This window comes from Suncus etruscus, chromosome 4, assembly GCF_024139225.1.
Source record: "Suncus etruscus isolate mSunEtr1 chromosome 4, mSunEtr1.pri.cur, whole genome shotgun sequence".
NCBI lineage: Eukaryota > Metazoa > Chordata > Mammalia > Eulipotyphla > Soricidae > Suncus > Suncus etruscus.
In genome coordinates, this window is record NC_064851.1 from 4,429,658 (window position 1) to 4,453,051 (window position 23,394).

Below are 23,394 nucleotides of genomic sequence, written 5' to 3' on the forward strand. Positions count from 1 at the left end.
CTGGAGAGATGGCGCTAGAGGTAAAGTGTCTGCCTTGCAAGCACTAGCCTAGGACGGACAGCAGTTCGATCCCCCGGTGCCCCATATAGTCCCCCCAAGCCAGGGGTGATTTCTGAGTGCATAGCCAGAAGTAGCCCTTGAGCATCAAATGAATGTGGTCCCCCGCCCCCAAAAAAAGAACATAGAGGGGTTACAGTGATAATACAGTGGGTAGCATGTTTGTCTTGCACATGGTCAACCCAAGTTCAATAACTGGCAAACCAAAGGGTCCCATGAGTCCACCAGAAGTGGTCCCTGAGTGCAGAGCCAAGAGAACGCCTTGAGTACTGCTGGGTGTGACTCAAAAACAAACAAAAAAAGAACATGGAAAGTTCAAAGATTTTTCTCTGTGACATTGCTCCCAGGTGACATGAAAAACCTCACTTAGGGGGCTGGAGAGATAGCATGGAGGTAGGGCATTTGCCTTGCATGCAGAATGATGGTCCCCTGAGCCTGCCAGGAGTGATTTTTGAGTGTAGAGCAAGGAGTAACACCTGAGAGCTGCCAGGTGTGACAAGAAAGAAAGAAAGGAAAGAAAGAAAGAAAGGAAAGAAAGAAAGAAAGAAAGAAAGAAAGAAAGAAAGAAAGAAAGAAAGAAAGAAAGAAAGAAAGAAAGAAAGAAAGAAAGAAAGAAAGAAAGAAAGAAAAGAAAGAAAGAAAGAAAGAAAGAAAAGAAAGAAAGAAAGAAAGAAAGAAAGAAAGAAAGAAGAAAGAAAGAATGAAAGAAAGAGAAAAGAGAAAAAGAAAGAAAGAAAGAAAGAAAGAAAGAAAGAAAGAAAGAAAGAAGAAAGAAAAAGAAAGAAAGAAAGAAAGAAAGAAAGAAAGAAAGAAAAGAAAGAAAGAAAAGAAAAAGAAAGAAAGAAAGAAAGAAAGAAAGAAAGAAAGAAAGAAAGAAAGAAAGAAAGAAAGAAAGAAAGAAAGAAAGAAAGAAAGAAAGAAAGAAAGAAAGAAAGAAAAAGAAAGAAAGAAAGAAAGAAAGAAAGAGGGGCCGGGTGGTGGCGCTAAAGGTAAGGTGCCTGCCTTGCCTGCGCTAGCCTTGGACGGACCGCGGTTCGATCCCCCGGTGTCCCATATGGTCCCCCAAGCCAGGAGCAACTTCTGAGCACATAGCCAGGAGTAACCCCTGAGCATTACCGGGTGTGGCCCAAAAATAAAAAAAATAAAAATAAAAAAATAAAAAAAAAAGAAAGAAGAAAGAAAGAGAGAAACAAACAAACAAACCTCATTTGGGAAAAGTCCTGCAATAAAAGCAATGTTAAAAAGACATGAGCGGTGGGGCCGGGCGGTGGCGCTAAAGGTAAGGTGCCTGCCTTGCCTGCGCTAGCCTCGGACGGACCGCGGTTCGATCCCCCGTCGTCCCATATGGTCCCCCAAGCCAGGAGCAACTTCTGAGCGCATAGCCAGGAGTAACCCCTGAGCGTCACCGGGTGTGGCCCAAAAACCAAAAAAAAAAAAAAAAAAAAAGATAAAAAGACATGAGCGGGGGTTAGGGAATCACAGCCTCCAATCTGAAGATTCCCCACATCACAATTAGATCTGTCTTGTTGGCTTTTTCCCCTCCTTGTCCTTCTGAGTACATATCTCTCTCCTCTGACAGTGCTCAGGGCTTAGTCCTGGCTCTTCACTCAGAAATCACACCTAGTGGGCTGGGGGACCATATAGGTTGGACCCTGGTCAGTCACAGGCAAACAAGACAAGCACCTTCCTCTCTGTACTACCTCTCTGATTCACTGAGTAAATTTGTCATGAAACTATTTTCTTCCTCTCTTTGTCTCTCCTTTCATTTCTTTTCCTGCAAAAGAGGGCCGTGTTCCAAGAAAACCAGGGCAGAGATTACAACTGAGTTTCATTTTCCTGTAAAGAGCATTTCCATGCTCCAGCCTGAGCTCCCAGCTCCCTAAGAACTCAGGTAGTGGGGGCCAATTCCCACACCGTGCAGATCAAGTGGACTCCAGGGACAGTGGGACTGTTGAAACGGAAGCTTCCAGGCCACTTAAGTGCTCATAGCAGAGTTTTCCAGCCCTAACCCCCACTCCCACTCCCATCAGGGACTTCCAACAGCGACTGAGGCTGGCAGCACTGAGAGAAAGTGTCATTCTATTCTCAAGGCTGCCTCCTTTGATCCCCATTTCACCCAAGTCTTCACCACTATTCAGAAGTCACTGCAAGAAATGACTTCTTTGGCCCTCAGCCTTTTCATCCACCTGAAACAGGGAAGGACTGTGAGGATGAGTGTGAGAAGCTGTGCAGGGGTGGGGGTTTGGAGCAAAGCTTCTTTCTCCCCAACTTACCCAAAAAAATCTGCTTCTTGGTAGGCAGTGAGGAAGAGATCCTGCTCTTGAAAGCCAGCTCCCAACTGCTATGGATCACGATGGATTAAGGGAAACGAAACCAAAAGTGAGATGAGGATGTTGGAGCCAACTTCTAGAAAACAAAAATCCCCAGACACACTGCTCAGCAGACATCAGCACTTCCTCCCCACACCACACAGAGTGCCCTGGACCAAATACATTCCAGAATCTCTCAGAGGTAAACCTGCCTTGCTTGGGACTTTGGGCAGGAATAGCAGGGAAAGACATCAGAAAATTCCAAAAATCATTTCTCCATCCCAAGGACTCAGACCTAGCCCTGATCTTCCCCTACCAACCCACCCTCAAAGTCAACCATTAGCTCTTGGTGGTGTCCCTGCACATTCTAGAGACTTTGTGTACCCCTGAAGGTTTCATATCTCCTGTTAGAGGACTATTTCTCCCACCTGACTATCCTGTGCTGCTAAAGCCACCTCCTTTGAGAAGGCCTGCAGCATCTTTCCTGCAGACTTCATTCCCTGCAATGAGGAAGGGAAAGTGGCTGGTTCCCCACTGGGTCCATGGCTCTCCACCCAACATCAAATTTCTCAACATGTCCCTCATGGAGCTGACATCTCCAATGCCTTAGAGCTACATGATTGGCCTCCATGCTGGTCATCGCCACTATGTGGACAGAGCTGGTGGGAGAGAGTTTGCTGCTTCCAATATGGTCCCACACAACAGTGCTCAGGATTCTAGGGTTATAGTTCATGATGCTCTGGAAAAAGATTCCTTAAGCCCTGTTCTAATTCTCAGTGCCTGGGCACAGACCTTCAGTGTTTGATGGACTGAGTCCTATGAAGGGCCAGACAGTGTGGACACTGCTTCTGAGCTTATGATTTAGACCTCTTAGGACTCAATGAGCCTAGCCCTGCACTTAAGATATCCTAAAGCTCCAGCAATTATATAACTGGACTTGCCATCACCCCCACAAAACAAAAAAGGCCACCCGGAAATACATGACCTAGAGATAGGCCTTTGATTGAATCCATGAAGAGAGCAGGGCCATGCTAGTGAACAGGGTTCACTGTTTCCTATGCAATACTTTCCCCCATTTATGAAAATCTACACTCAAAAACTTAATGCAAAATCCTCCTGTAACCCCACTGAAGAGCACCCCTGGGGAGCTCAGGCATCCTCTCAGAAGATGAACCCCACATGGGATCAAAGGGGTTCTGCAGGGAACTCCAATCCCTGTGGTAGGCTGGAAATGGTCTAGAAGGGACTTTTAAAATACATAGACCTTGCGCAGGATAAGGGGAGGTGAAGGGGATTTAATCAAGTCTGCTATCCTGGTATCAATTCTTATAACTCAGAATAAATACTAGAGACGAAAGCAGGCAAAAGATTCAAGGGTTAAAATCAGCTGCAGTTTTCAGCTTAGTGGCTTCTCCCAGCTTCTTGAACAACTTCCTGCTGTATATTTGACCTACCCCAAACTGCAACAAAAATCAGGTAGCTGAGTGACATGTGTTTCCCTGAAGCTAACCCAAGCCAACCCTTCCTGGCCACATCTGACTGCTCACAGGCAGCCTAAGCACATGCAAGAGTCACACCTGCATATTTGAATGTCTTCTGGGAGTGTGAGACCTCACAAGCAGTGCTCAGGAAGCCACACCAGTGATTCACAAATAAGCAGGTCAGACAAGTTCAATGCTGGAGCCCAGTGGATTTGCAGAGCCCAGTACAATACAAGATGCCCCTCACCCCTAATCCTGGCAGAGACAGACTTAGGAGGTTCCTGTCTGAGTCATTCCTGTGATAAAGAGAAGTTTCAAACCCAGAGCATTGATAGGAGATCAATAGCAGCCCCGCTGGATGAGAGTACTGGTGCTCCTTTCTCCCCTGCATTACTGAGACTGAAACCTACCATATTTTTTGTACCATAAGATGCTCTCCCCACTCCTAAAAGATGGAGAGAAATGTCTGTGTGTCTTCTGGAGCAAATGCTGCCTGGAGCTGAAACCTGAGTGCAGGGGAGGAGAACATACAACTAACCACTTGACATCCGCAGTGTTAGGCCTTCTTTATTGCGCAGACATATCACATAGGACAAGCAATCAGGTTAACGCACTTTCACCAGCACATAGAGAGCTTTCTTTTAAGATGATTTGATCACGGGCCCAGAGAGATAGCACAGCGGCGTTTGCCTTGCAAGCAGCCGATCCAGGACCAAAGGTGGTTGGTTCAAATCCCGGTGTCCCATACGGTCCCCCGTGCCTGCCAGGAACTATTTCTGAGTAGACAGCCAGGAGTAACCCCCTGAGCACTGCCGGGTGTGGCCCAAAAAAAAAAAAAAAAAAAAAAAAAAAAAAAAAAGATGATTTGATCACTGCTGCAACTTTTTTAACATTAAAGAAAAATCATTTTTTAAATGTTTTATTTTTTATTTTCTGATATTTAAAAAAAATTAGGTAAATGTGTTTAACCAGCTGTGGACCAGTGTATTGTAAATGTACTTCAGCCTCAAAGGCTGATTGTTCCCAACAGCCATCTCCTGATGGCATCTTGTGTTGGACCATTTGCTTGAGAATATTTTTTCTTGTTTTCCTCATCTAAAAACTTATGTGTGTCTTATGGTCAGGTGCATCTTATAAAGCAAAAAATACAGTACTTATATCACTTCACTTCACTCAAAGAAGGACTCAAACACATGGCAGTTCACATCACTGAGAACTTTCTCGTTCTCTTCCCTAATGCCCCCTAAGAAAGGTTACAGAGAAAGCAGCAGCAGAGAGAACCCCGGGTCTACTTCAGAGAAACCCTCATTCTGGGAGCTCAGCTCCCACGGCTATGTGGGAGTTTCCTGGACCACAGGGAGAAGCACTTGCAAAATCTACCCTTTTGGCCTATTGCTCTTATTTAGGGTATCACTAAGCCCCACTACAAACTTGACAAAGTCTAGTGCCAGAGTCTGCCAGGGACACCTCCCAGCCTCCAGGAACAAAGGCTAGTCTGACAGGTAAAACCCAATACTAGATAGAACCCAGCTACCTCCCAAGAAACACAGCTCAATCCTAGTTGCATTTTCAGGTTAAAAAAAAAAATCTCTTTTTTTTTATTTTTTTGTTTTGTTTTGTTTTTTCTTAATCTCTTTTCTTTTGGAAAAACAATTTGTACTCAAGGCTTCCTCCTGGCTCTGTGTTCTGTGCTCCTGCTGTGTGACTAGACCATATGGGCTTCCAGAGGACAAACCTGGCAAGTGGCCAAGCGCAAGGCAACTTCTCTATTCGCTGTATGATCTTTTGATCCCTTCTTCTCTTTCTTAGTGAAAGTCTCTTTCTCCTTGAAAACAAATAAGATCTTGTTCCTCAAGGGACATATCAATTACCTGCATAATTATTCCAGACGCTCTAAAGAGAAAAGCCATTATGGCCTCATATTTTTTCCTACTCAGCTCCAACACTGACATGTGATCATTGCTGAGAAATGGGGTCATGGGTGAGGCCTAAGCCATCCTGGAGTCCTGAGACATAATCTATAGTTTGTCCTGCCAGTCTGATCTTAGCCCAGAACCTCCTGCCCTTCCTCTCTTCTTCACTAGCTGCTCCAAGAGCACTGGGACAGCTCAGAGAATTCTTCAGAACATGCGAGGGTAATTTCCTGTCTGGCAGTGGGATACTTCTCTTCAAAACTCTCCTACATTAAAATGCAGGAAAAGGACCCGGAGAGATAGCACAGCGGCGTTTGCCTTGCAAGCAGCCGATCCAGGACCAAAGGTGGTTGGTTTGAATCCCGGTGTCCCATATGGTCCCCTGTGCCTGCCAGGAGCTATTTCTGAGCAGACAGCCAGGAGTAGCCCCTGAGCACCGCCGGGTGTGGCCCAAAAACCAAAAAAAAAAAAAAAAAACAAAGAGCCAAGATCACCCCACAAATCAGCATAGTTGAAAGTAGGGCTTCTGGGTAGGGAAGAGGCCTGACCTGCTCCCCAGTGGCTCCTGATACAGAACAGGGTCACACTAGCTTTTCAGGGGCAGGAGGAAAGAGGTATTTTAATGACACAGAGGCCAGTCTCTGTCTTAGTAGTAGGTGGGAGCCACATGCACACACTGACACATACAATTACATACACTCTCACATATTCACACACTCACATACTCAACTCACACACACACACACACACACACACACACACACACACACACACACACACACACATCTCTGCTTTAGTCCTGTTTCCCATCTTCCAGCCAGGATGACTGGATGCAACAGTGAACTCCCCTCACACATAGCATGAGGGGCACACTGGTCTGCTCTGATCCCATCACTCCCAAGTCCACTCAGAAGGCAGTGTATGGGGGACAGAACCCATCATCTCCCTGCTCCCTTTCCTTCATGGGACCCTGGAAAAAGACAATCCCTTCTGGGGGCCTCAGGTTTCCCCAGGATCCTGGCACTAAGTAGGTGGGGTGATCACTGTTCGCTGCGTCTCAGGGACAGCTTGATCCCTGAGTTTCAGCAGAAATCCTTGGTCCCTACAGTCTAGACAGAAGCGCCCTCCCTCTGGCTGTTGAATCAGGACCCACTGGTTCCCAGCACCGCCCCTTCGTCCAAGGCCCTTTGAAGCGCAGTCCAAGCGGAACAGAGGTTCCTGGGAATGAGCTCAGGCCTCATCTGGGTGACCCCTGGCTCCATCCTGTCCCCCAGAAAAGAACAGTGAAGACCTACCTTCCAGCTCCTGTCTCCAGCTCATCTGTTCTGCCTGAGCCTTCAGGAAGGAAAACTCTCAAGGACACAGTAGGCCCCACCTACCCAACTCCCTCAGGAAGTCGTCTCTCCTATTTCAATGCCCCCACCTTTTCCTCATCGGAGTAGCCTTTAGCACTATGCCCAGAAGCTCCCTGAATAACTAGGCTCTCACCACTACATACATCAGGCCCGGAAGTTTCCCAGAATTGTGCTGACACAGAGCTACTCCATTGGCAGAGCTCTTACTTCTCCTACTGGGAAAACTGTGATCACCCTACAAAGCCCCTTATCTCGCATCACCTCCTCTGAGAAGCCCTCCTGTAATGTTTTGTGCAGAGGACCATGGTCCCAGCTTTGCTCCCTGACTTCTGAAAAGGGAACCCTCAAGTGCTCAGCTTCCCCATTGTTGCCCCTGACTCCCCACCTTTGATCAGCTGTCCCTAATGGAGGGATAGCCCCCGTGTTTTGGGTGGTAGAGAGAGTGGGTGAGAGGAGGCAAAGGCTCATAGTTTTCTACTGGGTTCATTTCCTCCTAAAAACACTAGCATCAAGGTAATTGGTCGCATCAATTCAGGACCAATGTCTCCACGCATGGTTTTTCCTGGAGCCACACTGCAGCCATTGATATAGCTGTCCTCTGCCCCTCATGCTATGAAGGGGAGCAGGGCCCAGAATCCAGAGCCTAACTGTGCTCCCAGACACCCACACGCCATCATCAGCCCCATCAATCTGAATGGCACCCATGGTTAAGGCAGCGGGTGACACAGCAAGGACTCGAGGTCACCTATGGCAAGGCAGGTCAGATGCAAACAACTGAAAGGTGTCTCCTTCAAGCTGAGTTGACTAGGGTGGCGGGAGCACTGGCCCGGGAGGCCAGCACAATGAAGGATGGTGCCACCACACTGGGCTATTGAGGATCCTTTAGTGCCTCGGTTCCCCTCCCCCCTTTATTTTTTTGGTTTTTGATCACATCCACCAGTACTCAGAGATAATCCCTGGCTCGATCTTAAGAATCGCTCCTGGCAGGCTCAGGAGACCATATGGGATGCCGGGAATTGAATCTGGGTTGGCTGTGTGCAAGGCAAATGCCCTCCATGCTGTGCTGTTGCTCTGACCTCATCTTCCCCCCTTTCTGGTATCTTTTTTTTTTTTGGTTTTTGAGTCACACCCGGCGATGCTCAGAGGTTACTCCTGGCTGTCTGCTCAGAAATAACTCCTGGCAGGCACGGGGACCATATGGGACACCAGGACTCGAACCAACCACCTTTGGTCCTGGATCGGCTGCTTGCAAGGCAAACGCCACTGTGCTATTTTCTCCGGGCCCCCTTTCTGGTATCTTTTACTGATCCCTCCCCTTGGACCTCAAGAGCATGACCTGGGGATGCCCTGTCAGCTGGCTTCTTTCATAGTGCAGAGGACATCTGAATGAAACACTGCCCTGGAGCAGGAGGTGTCTTGTGGCTGTCCAAGGAAAGCTTCAACCCTTTGCCCCATGATAGGAGATTCTTGCCTCTGCCCCCCAGCTCTGTGCCAGGTGGGATGGGCTCTGAGGCAGTCTCAGCTGAAGAAGTTCAAACAAGGGCTTGTCTTAGCCTTCCAGCACCTCTATCTGCCCCAACTCCCAGATCTGATGCCTCACTCTTACCTCCTGCACCCCATGACACCAGATGGCCTCACAGGAGCAACAGCCATGCCAAGAGGCAGAGGCTCCTGGAAAACAATGTCCAGACCTCATCTTTCCATTAGTGGGCTATGGGCATGGGGTACACAGAGGTGCTCCCCCAATGAATGAGCCCAGGCTCACCAGAACTACCATGGGACAAGGAGTGAGCTCAGTTAAGTGCTGACCCAGTCGGCCTGCAAGGGTCAGGGATCAAGTTATGACTGGGAAAGATTGGGTCCCAGGTGGGTGACCAGAGACACTTTATTCCATTCCAACTGTGGACTGAGAACATGTGAAGAGTTGGCAGCCGTCAGGACATGAGGTTGGCATCCAGGGACCTGAGACACCAGGGAGAAGTTCAACATAGAACACTGGGGATTGGGAATGTTTGGGTGGCAAATGAACGGTCATAAAAAGTGACCTTAGTCATCCCAGAACTCTCTGAGAACGGACAACCCCAGAGTCAAGCCGTGTGAGTGTGCCTCCTGATTACAGGAACATGGCAACCCTCTTTGTGCTGTCCTTCCCTGTTGATGTAATTGCAGTTGGACTTGGATATGCTCCTTGGATACCTCTCTCTCTCTCTCCATCTCTCTCTCTCTCTCTCTCTCCTCTCTCTCTCTCTCTCTCTCTCTCTCTCTCTCTCTCTCTCTCCCTCCCTCCCTCTCTCCCTCCCTACTCTCCCTCACCCTCCCTCTGTTCTCCCTGTCTCTCTCTTTCTCAAACCCGAGTCTACAGGCCTCTCTGCATCCCCCCCAGTCCCCTCTGGACTGTAAATTTATTTTTGTCTTTTATGGGTGGGCCACACTCAGTGACACTCAGGGGGTTACTTCTGGCTATGCACTCAGGGGGACCATATGGGACGCCAGGGATCGAACCAAGGTCCATCGTAGGTCGGCCACATGCAAGGCAAAACACCCTACCACTGCACCACCACTCTGGCCCCCTGGACTGTAAAGTTCTATCCATCTCTCAGAAACCCACAGATTGCATCAGGCTTCAGATTTCAGGTGGGAATAAAAAGACACTTGGTTTCTACTTCTCTCTTCTTTCCTCTCTCCCTCCCAGGCTGCCAGGGCCATAGCAGTGGCCAGGCAGTTACAAATTGGCATCCGTGGGGGAACACCTGAACCCACCCGGCAGCTGGGCCCCACAAGCCCCTATGGGCCTTACAGCACCTGGCCCTTGCAGCCTTTGACCTCTGCAGCCATTCAACTAATCGCAGACTTTGCAGATAACTGCAGTCATCTGCAGTTCCCCATCTCTGGAGCGATGAATCCAAAACTTCTTCTTCCAGAATTCCCTGGAGCAGTGGCTCTAAAAGCTCCCTCCAGAAGTTGTTCTATGGGTGATTCCAAGTGCCAGGAGGTTCGGGAACAGCATCACAGTGGGTCTACATCAAGCACCAGCCTCGCCTTGTGAAGCCCCAATTCTATTCCTGGGTCGAGCTCCTGAGACAAGCGTGATCCCAGACACTTGGTGCTTTCTGAAGCCATAACCAAGGCCAGTCCCTAGCCAACCCCCAACAAAGCAATGGAAGCACACACACACCCCCAGAGCACCCCATAAAAATGTGTGGTGCCTGATGGTAGCACCAAAGAGTGTAGTTTAAAATTTAATCTCCAGGGCTGGAGCAATAGCACAACGGGGAAGACGCATTTGCCTCGCCAAAGGCCAAAGCTGGTTAGATTCTCGGCATACAACATGGTCCCTCGAGCCTGCCAGGAGGAACTCCTAGTGTCATGTGTGACCCCCCAAAATCATTTTGAGAGGGATCCATATACTGGATACAGCATTCCCTTGTGTGTGTGTGTGTGTGTGTGTGTGTGTGTGTGTGTGTGTGTGTGTGTGTGTGTGTATATGTATATATATATATATATATACATATACACACACACACTGTATACAGCATTCCCCCAGGTTCCCATCCCTGCCCACCTGAGGTGGTTCCCCAGGAGTGATCCGAAGCAGAGCAGTGCTGGGTGCTACCTCAATCCACACACATCTGGATAACTGCTCCCGCCTGGGACCTGGCCCATCGGGCCCTTCTCTTCCTGTTATTGGTCACCACCCCACCTTCCCTGCCAGGAAGTACCCCAGCCACGTGCAGAACAGGTAGAAGCTTCCAGATGCATATAATCTAGGCTGCAACATCAACATACACACATACGCGCATGCACACACCACACGCATGTAGAGACGCATGCACGCGCGCACACACACACACTGCCTCCCCCCACCCCCGCACAGACGGCAGCACACGAGGCTCGTAGCATGTTTCTCTTTATTGTGACGCTGTGGACAGCAGCTCTGGAAAGCAGCCGGCCGGAGCGGGAACAACCGCGACACAGGCTAAGGCACTTTGATTCTGTAGAAAAGGGAGAAGGGAGCGTCCTCCGCTCCCGTGCGACGGTCTCTGGGACCTGAACTCAGAGCTTTGGAGGCACCGGGGGGCCCCTTCGAGAGCCTCGAGGCTCGTGGAGTTGTTTTCCTTGGTAATAAAAAAAAAATAAGAAAAAAAAAAGAAAAGCCTTCTTGGCCGTAGGAAGTCTGAACGCAGCATTGACGACACAGAATACAGGTGGGTTCAGCGACCCTGGGCCCCACGGGAGTGACTCCTCCGGGCCCACAGGCTCCAAGGAAAGGCAGTGCTAGAGTTGGACTGGATTCTTTATTAGAAGAGGGAGGAAAGGCTCGTTCTTTCGAAATCCTTCTCAAACCCAAGTGCGAATGGCCGAGTGGGGACTGCGCTGATGAGGTGGGGCCCAGAGCCGCCCTCGACCCAAGTGGGGTCGGCCTCAGGGCAAGTCCCAGATCCACTCGCTGTTTGGTCCCCAAGAATGTGGGAAACAGCCGATGGCTTCTCCCATGCAGAGCAGGACGGTGCGTAGGGGGCAAAAGGGGGCAAAGGGGCATCATTGCACTGAGACCTGGGGTTGTGCGGGGGCAGGGCACTGCCCGAGAGGGGCACAGACCCTCCTGCCCTGCCTGCCCCACCCCACACTCTGTGCCCTGCACAGAGGGGTCCCCGGGGCCAGCTCGTGCCCTGGGTGGGAGGCACAGGGGTGGGGTGTGAGGTCACCATGTGTGATTGCCAAGAGCGAAGGAAGGAAGAGGGTTGGCATGGCAGGAGTTGTGGGGGTCGTGGGGAGGGAGGGAGAGGTAACGACTTCCGAGGTGTCCAGCAATCAAAACTCCTTAATCGGAAGAAAAATAGATTCGTAGAAAAATCTGGCCCGGCCCGGGGGTCGCTTCCCTGCTGCTCCGGCCTGAACTCAGGCCCCTAACTCTTTGGTTTCAGATTTGGGGGGTGGGATGGGGACAGGAGGGGAAGCCGTGGGACAGGAAGCCAAATGCCCTGGACAAAGTGGTGGGGTTAGATGGGGGGGGACGAGGACCAGCAGGGGTGAGGACTGCACCCTGAGGCATCCTGGCCTGGTGGGGGAGGCACGGGGTGGGGTCGCAGGCGGAGCTGATCCGGGGTGCGGCGTCCTTGGGGGTGTGCGTCCGACTTTTCGTCCGGTCCTGGGCGGCATTTACTCGGCAGCTTTGCCCTCAGCCCCATCGGCTTTGCCATCCACTTCCTCGTCCGAGCATTCGCCAGCTCCTTTCCGGGCCATTCGGCGGGGCACAACAAAAGGCAGGTCCCCACGCCTGGCATGGGGTGGGCACACGGTCAGCAAGATGCCCTTGGGCTGCAGCATGCACAGGAAGTGCCCAGAAAGGGGCTTAAACCCAAAGCCCCAGCCCCAGATACCAGGACAGGCTAGGGGCAAGGAGCAGCTGGACAGGTGCTGTGTGGGCTCCTGTGCCCCAAACTCTGAGTGCCTTTGAACCTGGGGCCCCCAGAGGCTACAGAGAAAAATCACAAGAATCAGGGCCCACAGGAAGAACTCAGGGTCTGGAGATGGCCATGGTCAGAAAATGGGGGAAAGGGTCATTTGACAGGAGGGGGCAGAGCGCACCTCCTCTGGCCACCTCAAGCAATGGCCAAGACAGACATGATGACCCCAGGGACGCTCACTGATGTCTTCTGGGGGTCCCTATGAACCTCCCGCTCCAAATGCCCATTCACAATGCACTTGTTGGGTGCTCCCTAAAATAGGGGCCACACCCCACCATGCTGGGGGCCCTGTGCCCTCCTGCTGGCATCCACACAGGGATGAGGGCCTGGCATTGTGGGGCTCAGGCCAGCATGGTCTCAGGACTCAGGGCACACAATGAAGGGCAGTGAACCTTGGGGGTCATCCCAGGAACCCCCTCCCTCAGCCCACCAGCCCCCCGGCCTACGCACGGCTCACCTGAGCTTGCTCTTGAGGGTGCTGACTTCTCGGTTCATGGCGTCGGCTGTCTCCGTGGCGTCCTCCAGCTCCCGCTGCAGCTTCCTTCGGGACGCGTTGGCCCGCTGTGCCTCCTCCTCGGCCTCCTCCAGCTGCCGCTTGAGCTGCTTCAGGCGGGTGGACGCCTTGTCGGCCTGCGGAGACCCGGCCCAGTCAGCGGCAATGCACGCAAGGTTCACGGGGGTACCTGGGCTCCCCCCTCAGTCCCCACCTGGTCCTTGAACTGCTCGGCGTTCCTACGTTCGTCATCCACCTGCAGCAACACGTCCTTCAGCCTCTTCTCTGCCCGCCGCACCTGCTTGCTGGCCGCCTGGCGCTCCCTGAGACAAGACACAAGGGCCGCGGGGGAGTCAAGACGAAGCCCTGCTCTCGGGGCTCCCAGAGGGGAAGGACTGGGGTGCAGGGAAGGGCAGGCTCAGCTCAGAGCGTCTCTGTAGCCAGGTAAGGGGGAACGTAAAATCAGTTTGCCTGTGGCAAACCCTAGGGGCTCTCAAGGAAATCTTAGTCTTGCTGAACCCACAGGGACCCCAAATTCTCTCACTGAGCCCTGGAGTCCCCCAACTTTTTTTATTTTCTGCTGTTGATTATGGGGGCACATCTGGCCATGCTCAGGGACTCCTGGTGGGGTTAATCTAAGGGACCAGCTGTCTGCAGAAAGTGCCAAAGATCCAACCGGAGTCACCCTCCCTCCCCAGGCACAGATCTTGGGGACTGAGTCCCAGCTTTTGAGACAACCTGTCTCAAAAAAAGTGGGGAGAGAGTTGGGGGACCCACACGAGGGCCAGGCCACCCACTTGGTCTCGTTGTCCAGCTGCTCCTCCAGCTGCGCTATCTTGGCCTCGAGGGCGGTGATGGAGGCCTTGTACTTGGACTTGACCGTGGCCTCCATCTCCTGCAGCTTGACCTTGAGTTCCTTGTTCTGCCGCTCCATCTGCTGCCGCGCGTTCTCGTTCTTCTGCGCGTGGCTGCGCTCCAGGTTCAGGTCGGTGTTGAGCTGGTCGATCTGCAGGGTGGGGAGGAAAAGGAGAAGCGAACCCCTCAACCCAAAGGAAGGTGGGGCAAGAAAGAGGCAGCCCCAGAACCGGAAGTCGAGGTCCTCACCTACCAGGACCCCTGGGACCCAGGGAAGGGAAAGGGAGGGGAGGGGAGGGCCAGGCTGGGCCAGGTCCATGCATGCACACTGCACGCTACCTGCAGGTTGGACTTCTTCAGCCGGTCGTTGATCAGCTCTGTGTTGCCCTGTTCTTCCTCCAGCTCCTCCTCCAGCTGGGCAATGCGAGCCTCCAGGCGCCGCTTCTCCTCCAGGGCCAGGGCTCTGGGGGTGCAGGGTGAGGCATGAGCAGGGGCCCCTCCCAGACATCACCGCTATCCCACACCGTCCCCGACACCAAGGAACACATTACCGCCCACAAAACCCCTGCTCACCCTTTGCCGCTGCTGTTGGCGATCTCGTCGGCCAGTTCGTCCCGCTCCTGCTGGGCCTGGCGTTTGGCCCGTTCAGCGGCCGCCAGCTCCTGCCATGAGGACAGAGCCGTGAGTGACAGGGGCATGGCGGGGCAGTCCAAGAACCAAGAGCCCTGAATCGCTCATTCCTGTTCCTTATAGTGGCTGTCCCTAAACCTGATGTCACCACCACCAGCCCTTTCTTTCTCCTAGTGCCCTTCTGCTCACAGGGCTGAGAAAGACCCCAGCCAGGTCTGCAGGGATAGAGCCAGAGCTTGGGGACACGGAAGCCAATACACCATCTGGCCACAAAGTACGCAGGTCCCTTCCCAACCGACCAGATATCACAGCGGGGTACCCAAGATATGAGTGGGGACCAGGGAGGAGGGTGCTGAAAGTCAGGAGGACAGGACACGGGCATCCCCCTCAATAGGCCCATGTGTGACCTCAGAAGAGAACCAAGTGACTGAATGTGGTGCTAGCTAGGCACAGAATTGGAGGCACACAGAACAGTCAGAGCCTCGGGGCTGCAATGAGCAGATGCTAAGGAACCAACAGGCCTTAATGAGGAAGGGCTGGAAGTGGCACTCGTGGGGTGCAGTAAATGGTGATTACCACAAAGCCTCATTTGCAGGGAGGGAGCAGACCCCCAAAGGGTGGCAATTTTAATTCACAGACACACAGGCTAATCACACCAGCGAGCCCTGGTACTTAATGACACCTTGCAGGGAACCTAGTTAAAGAGTAAGAATGCACCCCACTTCTGCCAGGAGTTTGGCTGGTTTGACTCGGAAAGAGCTGCTGGTGCCCTGGTGGACAGAGGCAGCCTTGAGCGCCCTCTTCTGGCTGGACCCATCTCCTGCAGTTGGTTCATCACACACACACACACACACACACACACACACACACACACACACACACACACACACACACACACACACACACACACACACACACACACACACACACACACGACAGACAGAAAGACAGACAGACAGACACACCAGCGCCCTCTTCTGGCTAGGTATTTTCCTACAGCCATCTCATTCCTCCCCAAAACCCTCTTCCGGCTGGACCCACCTCCTGCAATTGGATCATCTCTGCTTCCATGCTCTTCAGTTTCTTCTCATTCTCCTTGGCCTGTGCCAGGATGTCTTCACGGGAGGCACGTGTGTCCTCCAGCTCACGCATGTAGTCTTTCATCTGGGCCTAGTGTGGGGAGGAGAGGGTTGGTACCACCACCTGGGGCTACCATCGCAAGTCCTGCCAATCCACATCCCCACAAGGCCAACCTCTCGACAGGCACTCAGAAGTGTTTTTCAGTCTGACACTGAAATCAACTTTAATCAACTTATGAGTAAGAGTCAAAGGATCCCTGCTCTGCACCCACTTTCCAGTTTACTGCGTTGGGATGGAAATGCCAACTTCACAGGGCTGTATCACATCACACCAAACCACAGGGGTTTAATCACTGTCACATCCTGTGACCTGATCTAGCACATCCTCCAAGCATAACTCTACGTCGATGGCCAGGTGCTGGGTGAGCCCCAGTGACAGGCCAGGGACACATTTCCTTGTCTGCAATTCTCAAGATATTGTTCAAGTCGCTTTTCATTTTCTACTCTAGAGAACTCCCTAGTGGGGGGTTCCATTAGTGGGTGCTTGGTCTGGCCAGAGAGGGATAGAGGGACTGCCAGGGGCCCCTCACCAATGACATCATTTTTTGTCCTGTTTTGTTCTTTTTGAGGGGGCCACACCCGGCAGTGCTGGGGATTGGTTACTTTTGGCTCTGAGCTCAGAAGTTATTCCTGGCAGGTTCAGTGTATCATCCGTATGAGATGTGGGGATTGAATCCAGCTCAGCCATGTGCAAGGCAAATGTACTACCCACTTTTTTACTGCGATGGCCCCAACACCATCATTTTTAACTGCTGCCACTTTGCCAAGTGGTGTGGCTTCTCAGTCTGCTTTACTTCCCTTTAATATTTTTAATTATTTTCCATTTAGTCATACTGAAATTACAAAGTTATTCGTGATTGGGGTTTAAGTGTTTCAACACCAATCCCTTCATCAGTCTTTCTGTGTTCTCTTTAACCTCAAGGTGAAAAATCTGCCCTTGGGATCAGAGAGATAGCACAGCGGGAAGGCATTTGCCTTACATGAAGAAGGACGGTGGTTCGAATTCCGGCACCCCATATGGTTCCCCGAGCCTGCCGGGGAGCGATTCCTGAGCATGAAGCCAGGAGTAACCCCTGAGCGCTGCCAGGTGTGACCCCAAAAAGCAAAAAAGAAGGAGGAGGAGGAGGAGGAGGAGCAGCAGCAAAGAAAAATCTGTCCTAAGTCAGTGCCCGTGCTGATTCACTGAACCATCAGCTCTAAAACCTTCCGTTCCCATAAATGACAGCAGATCTGGGCCAGAGCTTGGATTGTCCCTAGTTTGTTCTGGAAAGCTGCTCTGACCACCCACTGCATGAACACAACTGCAGGTGGCTTCTTTCTGGCTTCCACTTTCTGGGCTTCTCCGTCTCCCTCTAAGATCGGGGACTCCAGAGCCTCTTCAGAGACAGGGAGGGGGCCAGTAGCAGCAGGCTACTCTGTGGACCCCAGGTCTCACCTGCAGCTTCCGCAATTGTTTGATGGCTTCGTCACGGTTCTTATTGGCTGAGTCGATGTGGGCCTCCAGGTCCTTCAGGTCCAACTCCAGCTTCTTCCGGGCAGCCATTGCCATGGAGCGCTGCTTCCTCTCATCCTCCAGCTCCGCCTCCATCTCCCGCACCTGGGAAGAGGTTAGGCAGCTCAGGAGACGCTCACAGACCTTTCCCTGGGGTGAACCCAGGGAGGTGTGGCCTGGTGCTGTGTCTCCCGGGACCATTGAGAATCATGAAACGTAATAGAGGGGCTGGGACTGGTACCAAGGGCCTGTGGACGTGAGGCCTCAAGTTCAATTCCCAGTGCCACATGTCCTGGAGCATCAGTTACGAGTGGCCCTGGGAGATACTCACAATAAAGCCAGACCAGAGTGGAACCCTGAATCCCAGAACCAAAGGCAGCATGGTTTGGAAGGCACAATCCAGGGAGAGGGAGGAGAGAGGCGGAACCCAAAGCTGGGGGGCTTGTAGAAAGGGGGTAACAGTGTACCTGGCGGACCAGCTGCTTCTTCTTCTCCTCGCTCTGCTCGTCACGGCCCTGCAGGTCGCGCTCGAACTGGGCCTTCATGGCCTGCAGGTTCACCTCCAACCGCAGCTTGGCATCCTCTGTGGCCTGCAGCTCGTCCTCCAGCTCCTCAAGCTGCGTCTTCATCTCCTCCACCTGCTGCTCCAGTGCCCGCTTGGACTTCTCCAGCTCATGGACCTGCACGGTTCGGGAACTCGTGTCATGGGTGGAGAGAGGAGCAAGAGGTGCCCATGCCCCCCACCACCACTGTGGCCTGCTGGGATTACTCACGCTCTTGCCCACATCATCCTTGGAGCTCATGAGATCCTCCATCTCTGTGCGGTACTGCTTGTTGAGCCGCTCCAGCTCGGCCTTCTGCTCCACGGCCTCCTCCAGGGCCCGGGCCAGAGACAGCGCCTTGGTCTCCTTCTCCCGGGCCTCCGCCTCTGCCCGGTCACGTTCCTCAGCATACTTGGCCGAGATCATCTTCTCCTCAGCCAGGAGCTAGAGAAGCCAGAAGGGTCATGTAAGGCTGCAGCCCTGGAGTCTGCTCAGCTCGGTGGCAACCTCCAGGCTAGAAAATGGGGCCAAGGTCCCCAGGAAGGGGACTGAAACAGGACCAGACAGCTGTCAAAAAAGTTCTAGGGGTAGGGCTGAAGCGATAGCACAATGAGGAGGGTCGTGTGCCTTGTACACAGCTGACCTGCATTCAATCCTGGCACCACATGAGATCCTCCCAAGCCTGGCCAGGAGTGATCCTGGAGCACAGAGCTAGCACAGAGCTGAGCACCACCAGGTGTGGCCCAAAAACAGAAACAAAAATCCTGGTTAATAAAACCAGTTTGCTGGGCCGAAGTTATAGCTCAGTGGTAGAGCATTTGCCTTGCATGCAGCCAACCCAGTACAGGCCTGAGATTAATCCCTGGCATCCCATATGGTCCCCCAAGCCTGTAGGAGCAATTTCTGAGCACAGAGCCAGGAATAACCTGAGCACCACCAGTGGGTGGGTGGTTTTGGGGTGGGACCCCCAAAACAAAACAAAAATAAAATAAAACTGGTTTGGGCCAGAATGATATAACCACGGGAAGAGCACTGCTAGTTTTGATGCCCAGCAATGCAAATGGTCCTCCAAGCAACACAAGCAACACAGAGCCAGGAGTAAGCCCTGAGCATCACCAGGAGGGACCCCAAAACCAAGAGTTAAAAAATATTATAATCCAACCACCACCACCACCATCCACCACTATCCCACCATCACCACCACCAAAAAGGAGAAATTAAAAAAAAAAAAAAAAAAAAAAAGACATGAGGAGCCATGGTGCAAGCAGTAAGGCATCTATCTGCCTTGCCAGCGCTAGCCTAGGACGGACTGCTGTCCGATCCCCCAGTGTCCCATATGGTCCCCCATGCCAGGAGCGATTTCTGAGCACATAGCCAGAAGTAACCTCTGAGCACCACTGGGTGTGGCCCAGAAACCAACCAACCAATCAATCAATCAATCAATAAAGTTAAAAAAAAAATGAAAGAAAAAGAGGAAGGGAGAGGGGAGGGAGTTTATCTGAAAAACCAGAAGCCTGGAAGAAAGCAGTAGGCAAGAGCTGGTCATCCTCCTGCGTCACCCAGGACAGACGCCTGGCTGAGAGTGCAGCCGCACACGTACCTGGTCGAACTTCTTCTGCTTCTTCTCCAGGTTGCACACGCTCTGCCGCTGGTGGTCCAGGTCCACCAGCAGGTCGTCCAGCTCCTGCTGCAGCCTCGTCTTGGTCTTCTCCAGCTTGTCATAGGCCGCCGCCTTCTCCTCGAAGCGCTGGCCCAGCCCCTCCAGGTCCTTCTGCAGCTTTTTCTTGGCCTCCTCGGCCGTCTCCAGGCACCCGACACCGTCCTCCATCCTCTTCTTCATGTCGGTCACCTGGGCAGGAGAGGCGCATCAGGACAGCCCGGATGCTCGCACTTGTACACGCACAGGCATGTATGCATAAACAGACATACACACAGAATCACACAGCTAGGGGATTTGGGCATGGGCCTGTAGATCCTGAAGAAAAGCACCCCCACCTCCAAAGAGTCTGGCTTCTGAAATTCTGAGGGCCACTTGACTGAATGTGGGGGGAAACAAGGGGGATAGGGAAAAAAGGGCAATAGCAAAGGGTTCCTAGATGCTGATGGCCACGAACGAACCCACAATTAACTGTCAGGAGCCTGGGGCTGCCCAGCAGTGCTTGTCCAGGTGGCGTTTCTCAGTCAAAAGAGGGGTGATGATGGGAGCCAGAAAAAGCCCAGGGGCTGAGGCACTTGCCTTGCAGAGGACCAGCCTCAATTGGATCCCAGGGCCCACCCTGAACCCCCAACCACAGTGTCTGCTGCATAGGCTCTCGTAGACTCCCAAGTCTAAAGGGCCTGACAGGAGCCTCTCAAAGGCAGCACTGCATTTCTTGTCTTGCATTTTGCTCAGTTCAGTAGTGGCACCCAGTTGGGAGCGGATGTCGGGGCTGCGGGGTCGGGGCTGCGGGGTCCAGGCTGCAGCTATGGAGTGCCCACCTGTGCCTGGAGGGTGGCAATGTGCTTTTCCAGGTTGCGCTTGGCCTCCTCCTCCTCCTCCAGCTGCTCCCGGATGGAGTTTTTCTCATCCTCCACCTGCTTCAGCTTTGTGCTCAGGCTCAGCTTCTGCCGGTTCTCTTCCTGCAGTTGCTCCTGTGGGCGACCAAGACAGGGGTTCAGGAGTGGGGTTCAGGAAGTACCCGGGACTCCAGGTGGTAAGGGTGACAGGCAGGAGGTCACTGTCCTCCCACCCCCCATTTATGCACCTGTGTGTCCTGCAGCTGGGACTCCAGCGTGGAGAAGTCCTTGGAGAGTTTGCTGGACTTGCTGTCCGATTGTGTGAGGAGGCCTGTCACATTGTCCAGCTCCACCTGCCCAGGGAAGGGACAGGATACATGGTGAGCTACCTGGTGGACCACTTGGAGGGGACCCCACCCTAACCCCAACCCACACCCCTGTGAAGCCAGGCCTCACCTGCAGCTTGGTGACTTTGTCGGCCAGTTCAGTGCGCACACGCTCCCCCTCGGTGAACCTGCCCTGCAGCTCCTGCAGCTGCGCCTCCACCTTCTTGCGTTTGTGCTCCGAGTCCCCCTTGCCCTGCAGCAGGGCCTTCACCTCACTGGCCAGCTCCCCGCGCTCGCTCTCCAGCGTCTGCTTGGCCTTCTCCAGGCTGGCCTTCACCTGTGGCGGGGAGGCGGGCACAAGCCGAGAGTCAGACAATGGTCGCAGGCTGGGGTTGGCCTGTGCGCAGAGGTGGCCTGGGAAACCCGGGACAGGGACCGTGCCCTGGACACAGGGAGCCTGGGCACAGTTGTCAAGATGTGGGAGCCCTAGAAGCAGGGGCCCTGGACACGGGAGCTCTGGGGGATCCTGAACTTGGAGATCCTGGATACAAGAGCCACACACATAGGAGCTGGGGGTGAACCGGAACCCCCATGCTCACCTGTGCATTCAATCCCCAGCCCCTCCTGCCTTCTGTACACAGGCTAACGTCAGAGCCCTAGCAGGCTCTGGGTTTCAGGCTAAGGGAACAAGCTTCCGCAAGGCTCCTTGCAAAAAAATGGCAGAAGAAGCTGCCGAGGCCCAGAAAGGTGTTATGCCCAGAAAGGTGTTATCTCTACCACCAATACAGCAGGAACCCAGCATGCGACCATTAACGAATAATGTTTTGGAGACTTGTTCAGGGGAATGGGGGGCGGGGGGGTGCCCGCGGCTGGGACCTCACCGAGCTAGGCATAGGCTCTATGGCCGAGCGACTGTGCCAGGCCCCAATGACAAGTTCCATAGTAAGCACTGGGGTTGGCACCAGACCAGAAGCCAGGAGGCCCTGTGCAACCTGAGGAGTGGGTGGCAGGGAGCTAGAAGGGAGAGTCGGGGTGCTTCTGAGCTCAGGATGGCATTGCTGTGGCAGCTGGAACACAACTGGGCCCCGTCGAGGGCTGGCACTCGCTAAGGAATCAGGGCTGCCAAGACCAGCCAGGGAAATGCCCAGAGGTTTGACCTCCACCATATGACTCCATATCACTGGGAGTCGCTCTAAGAGCCAGGGACACCCCTGACCCTCTACTCCCAGGAGCTCCGATTCCCGGGCCTCGAGTCCCCGTCCTCTAAGCCACTCCGGCCACATCCCAGGATGGTCTCCCAAAAGACGCACGCGCTTGGTCTGCTCTAGCTGTTCAGCCAGTTCTTCCACGGCCTGCGAGTGCTTCTGCCGCATCTCCTGGATCTGCGACTCGTGTGTCTTGGCCTCATCCTCCAGCGTCTTCTTCAGGATGTTCACTTCTTGTTCGCGCTTGGACCTGGAGGGGAAGGTGTGTCAGCTTGGGATGGGTCCTGGGGCGGCCACCCCCGCGGGCCACATGTCTCCCGTCAGCCCAACCTGAGTTCCTGCTGGGCGGCCGTGGAGTCCAGCGTGTCCTCCAGCTCCGTCTTCAGCGCCTCCAGCTCCTCGCCCAGATCCCGCTTCTGCTTCTCGGCCTTGTTCCGGGAAGCGCGCTCCGAGTCCAGGTCTTCCTGCAGCTCTGAGATCTGTGACTCCAGCTCGCGGATCTTTTTCAGGGCCATGTTCTTCTGCGACGCCTCTTCCTCCACTCTGCCCAGGAGACGAGGCATATGGGCATGGGGGTGGTGGAGGTATGGGGAGACCTGCCCCCAAGGGGAGCCAGGAGATTCAGGGTAGGATGAAGGAGGCCCCCAGCCCTTGGGAGAGGCCAGAGCAGGAGTGATGAAGACTAAAAGGGAGAGACTATAGAGAATTCTCCCCTTGGGAGCAGGGAGCCATGTGGGGGCAAGGGGACAGAGGGAACCCCCTTTTCCTCCCAATTAATGCTTGCTGCTTCAGACTCAAAATGAAAACAAACAAACAAACAAACAAACAAACAGGGAGCCAGAGTGATAGGACAGTGGAGTACACATTCTTGCCTTGCATGTGGCCGGCCTGGGGTTTGATTCCCAGCATCCCATATGGTCCCCCCAGCACTGCCTGAAGTGATTTCTGAGTGCGGGGCCAGGGGTAACCCCTGAGCAGTGTTGAGTGTGACCCCCCCCCAAAATAAAACAAAACAAAAAATTGAGATAATACAAGGAAATTCACTAACGCTGATAACAACTATAACACAGGGAAAGCTCTAGCATGCCATGGACCAGCCATAGCTCCCACATAGGACAGGGCCTTGATGCTACTGGGGGTCCCCACTTGGGTGGGAATTTCCTCATCCTCCATCCCACTGTGATGCTCAAATAGTGCTTGGGCCTGGGGAGTGCTCATAGGGCTGAGCGCAGGTTCTATGAGCAGGTGACCTGGGTTTGAGTCCTGGCACCAAATAGATCCCTTTCAAGTATCACCAAGCTTCCCTCAAAGAAACTACTCCAAAATTTAGTCTCTTCCTTTCATTTGTTTTTGGGCCATACTTAGTGATGCTCAGAGGTTACTCCTGGCTTTTTTCTCAGGAATTACTCCTGGAAGTGGCTCAGGGAACGACATAGGATGCCAGGGATCAAGCATGCAAGGCTAGTGGCCTCCATAGCTCTGGATCCTGTTTCTTTTTTTTGCTTTTTGGGCCACACCAGGTAATGCTCAGGGGTTACTCTTGGCTCTGCACTCAGAAATCGCTCCTGGTTTGGGGGACCATATGGGATGCCGGGGGATAGAACCACGGTCCATCCTAAGATAGCTGCATGCA

The 23,394-nt window shown here is 53.1% G+C and overlaps 1 protein-coding gene across 1 annotated transcript in view; it reads right to left on the reverse strand.

The window, feature by feature from the left end:
• Nucleotides 1–12,062: 12,062 nt before the first annotated feature.
• The window catches only part of MYH9 (myosin heavy chain 9), a 55,626-nt gene continuing 44,294 nt past the window's right edge, over nucleotides 12,063–23,394 (reverse strand). Inside the window, exons 25-40 of the mRNA XM_049771752.1 lie at nucleotides 22,092–22,304; nucleotides 21,867–22,011; nucleotides 20,687–20,893; nucleotides 20,479–20,583; nucleotides 20,213–20,365; nucleotides 19,335–19,583; nucleotides 17,966–18,178; nucleotides 17,660–17,872; nucleotides 17,136–17,297; nucleotides 15,603–15,731; nucleotides 14,505–14,593; nucleotides 14,271–14,394; nucleotides 13,874–14,082; nucleotides 13,291–13,399; nucleotides 13,041–13,213; nucleotides 12,063–12,393 (exon numbers count right to left, since the gene is read on the reverse strand). Of these exons, the coding sequence (XP_049627709.1) occupies nucleotides 12,276–12,393; nucleotides 13,041–13,213; nucleotides 13,291–13,399; nucleotides 13,874–14,082; nucleotides 14,271–14,394; nucleotides 14,505–14,593; nucleotides 15,603–15,731; nucleotides 17,136–17,297; nucleotides 17,660–17,872; nucleotides 17,966–18,178; nucleotides 19,335–19,583; nucleotides 20,213–20,365; nucleotides 20,479–20,583; nucleotides 20,687–20,893; nucleotides 21,867–22,011; nucleotides 22,092–22,304 (2,611 nt within the window). The 3' untranslated portion in view covers nucleotides 12,063–12,275. The remainder of the gene's footprint in view (nucleotides 12,394–13,040; nucleotides 13,214–13,290; nucleotides 13,400–13,873; nucleotides 14,083–14,270; nucleotides 14,395–14,504; nucleotides 14,594–15,602; nucleotides 15,732–17,135; nucleotides 17,298–17,659; nucleotides 17,873–17,965; nucleotides 18,179–19,334; nucleotides 19,584–20,212; nucleotides 20,366–20,478; nucleotides 20,584–20,686; nucleotides 20,894–21,866; nucleotides 22,012–22,091; nucleotides 22,305–23,394) is intronic.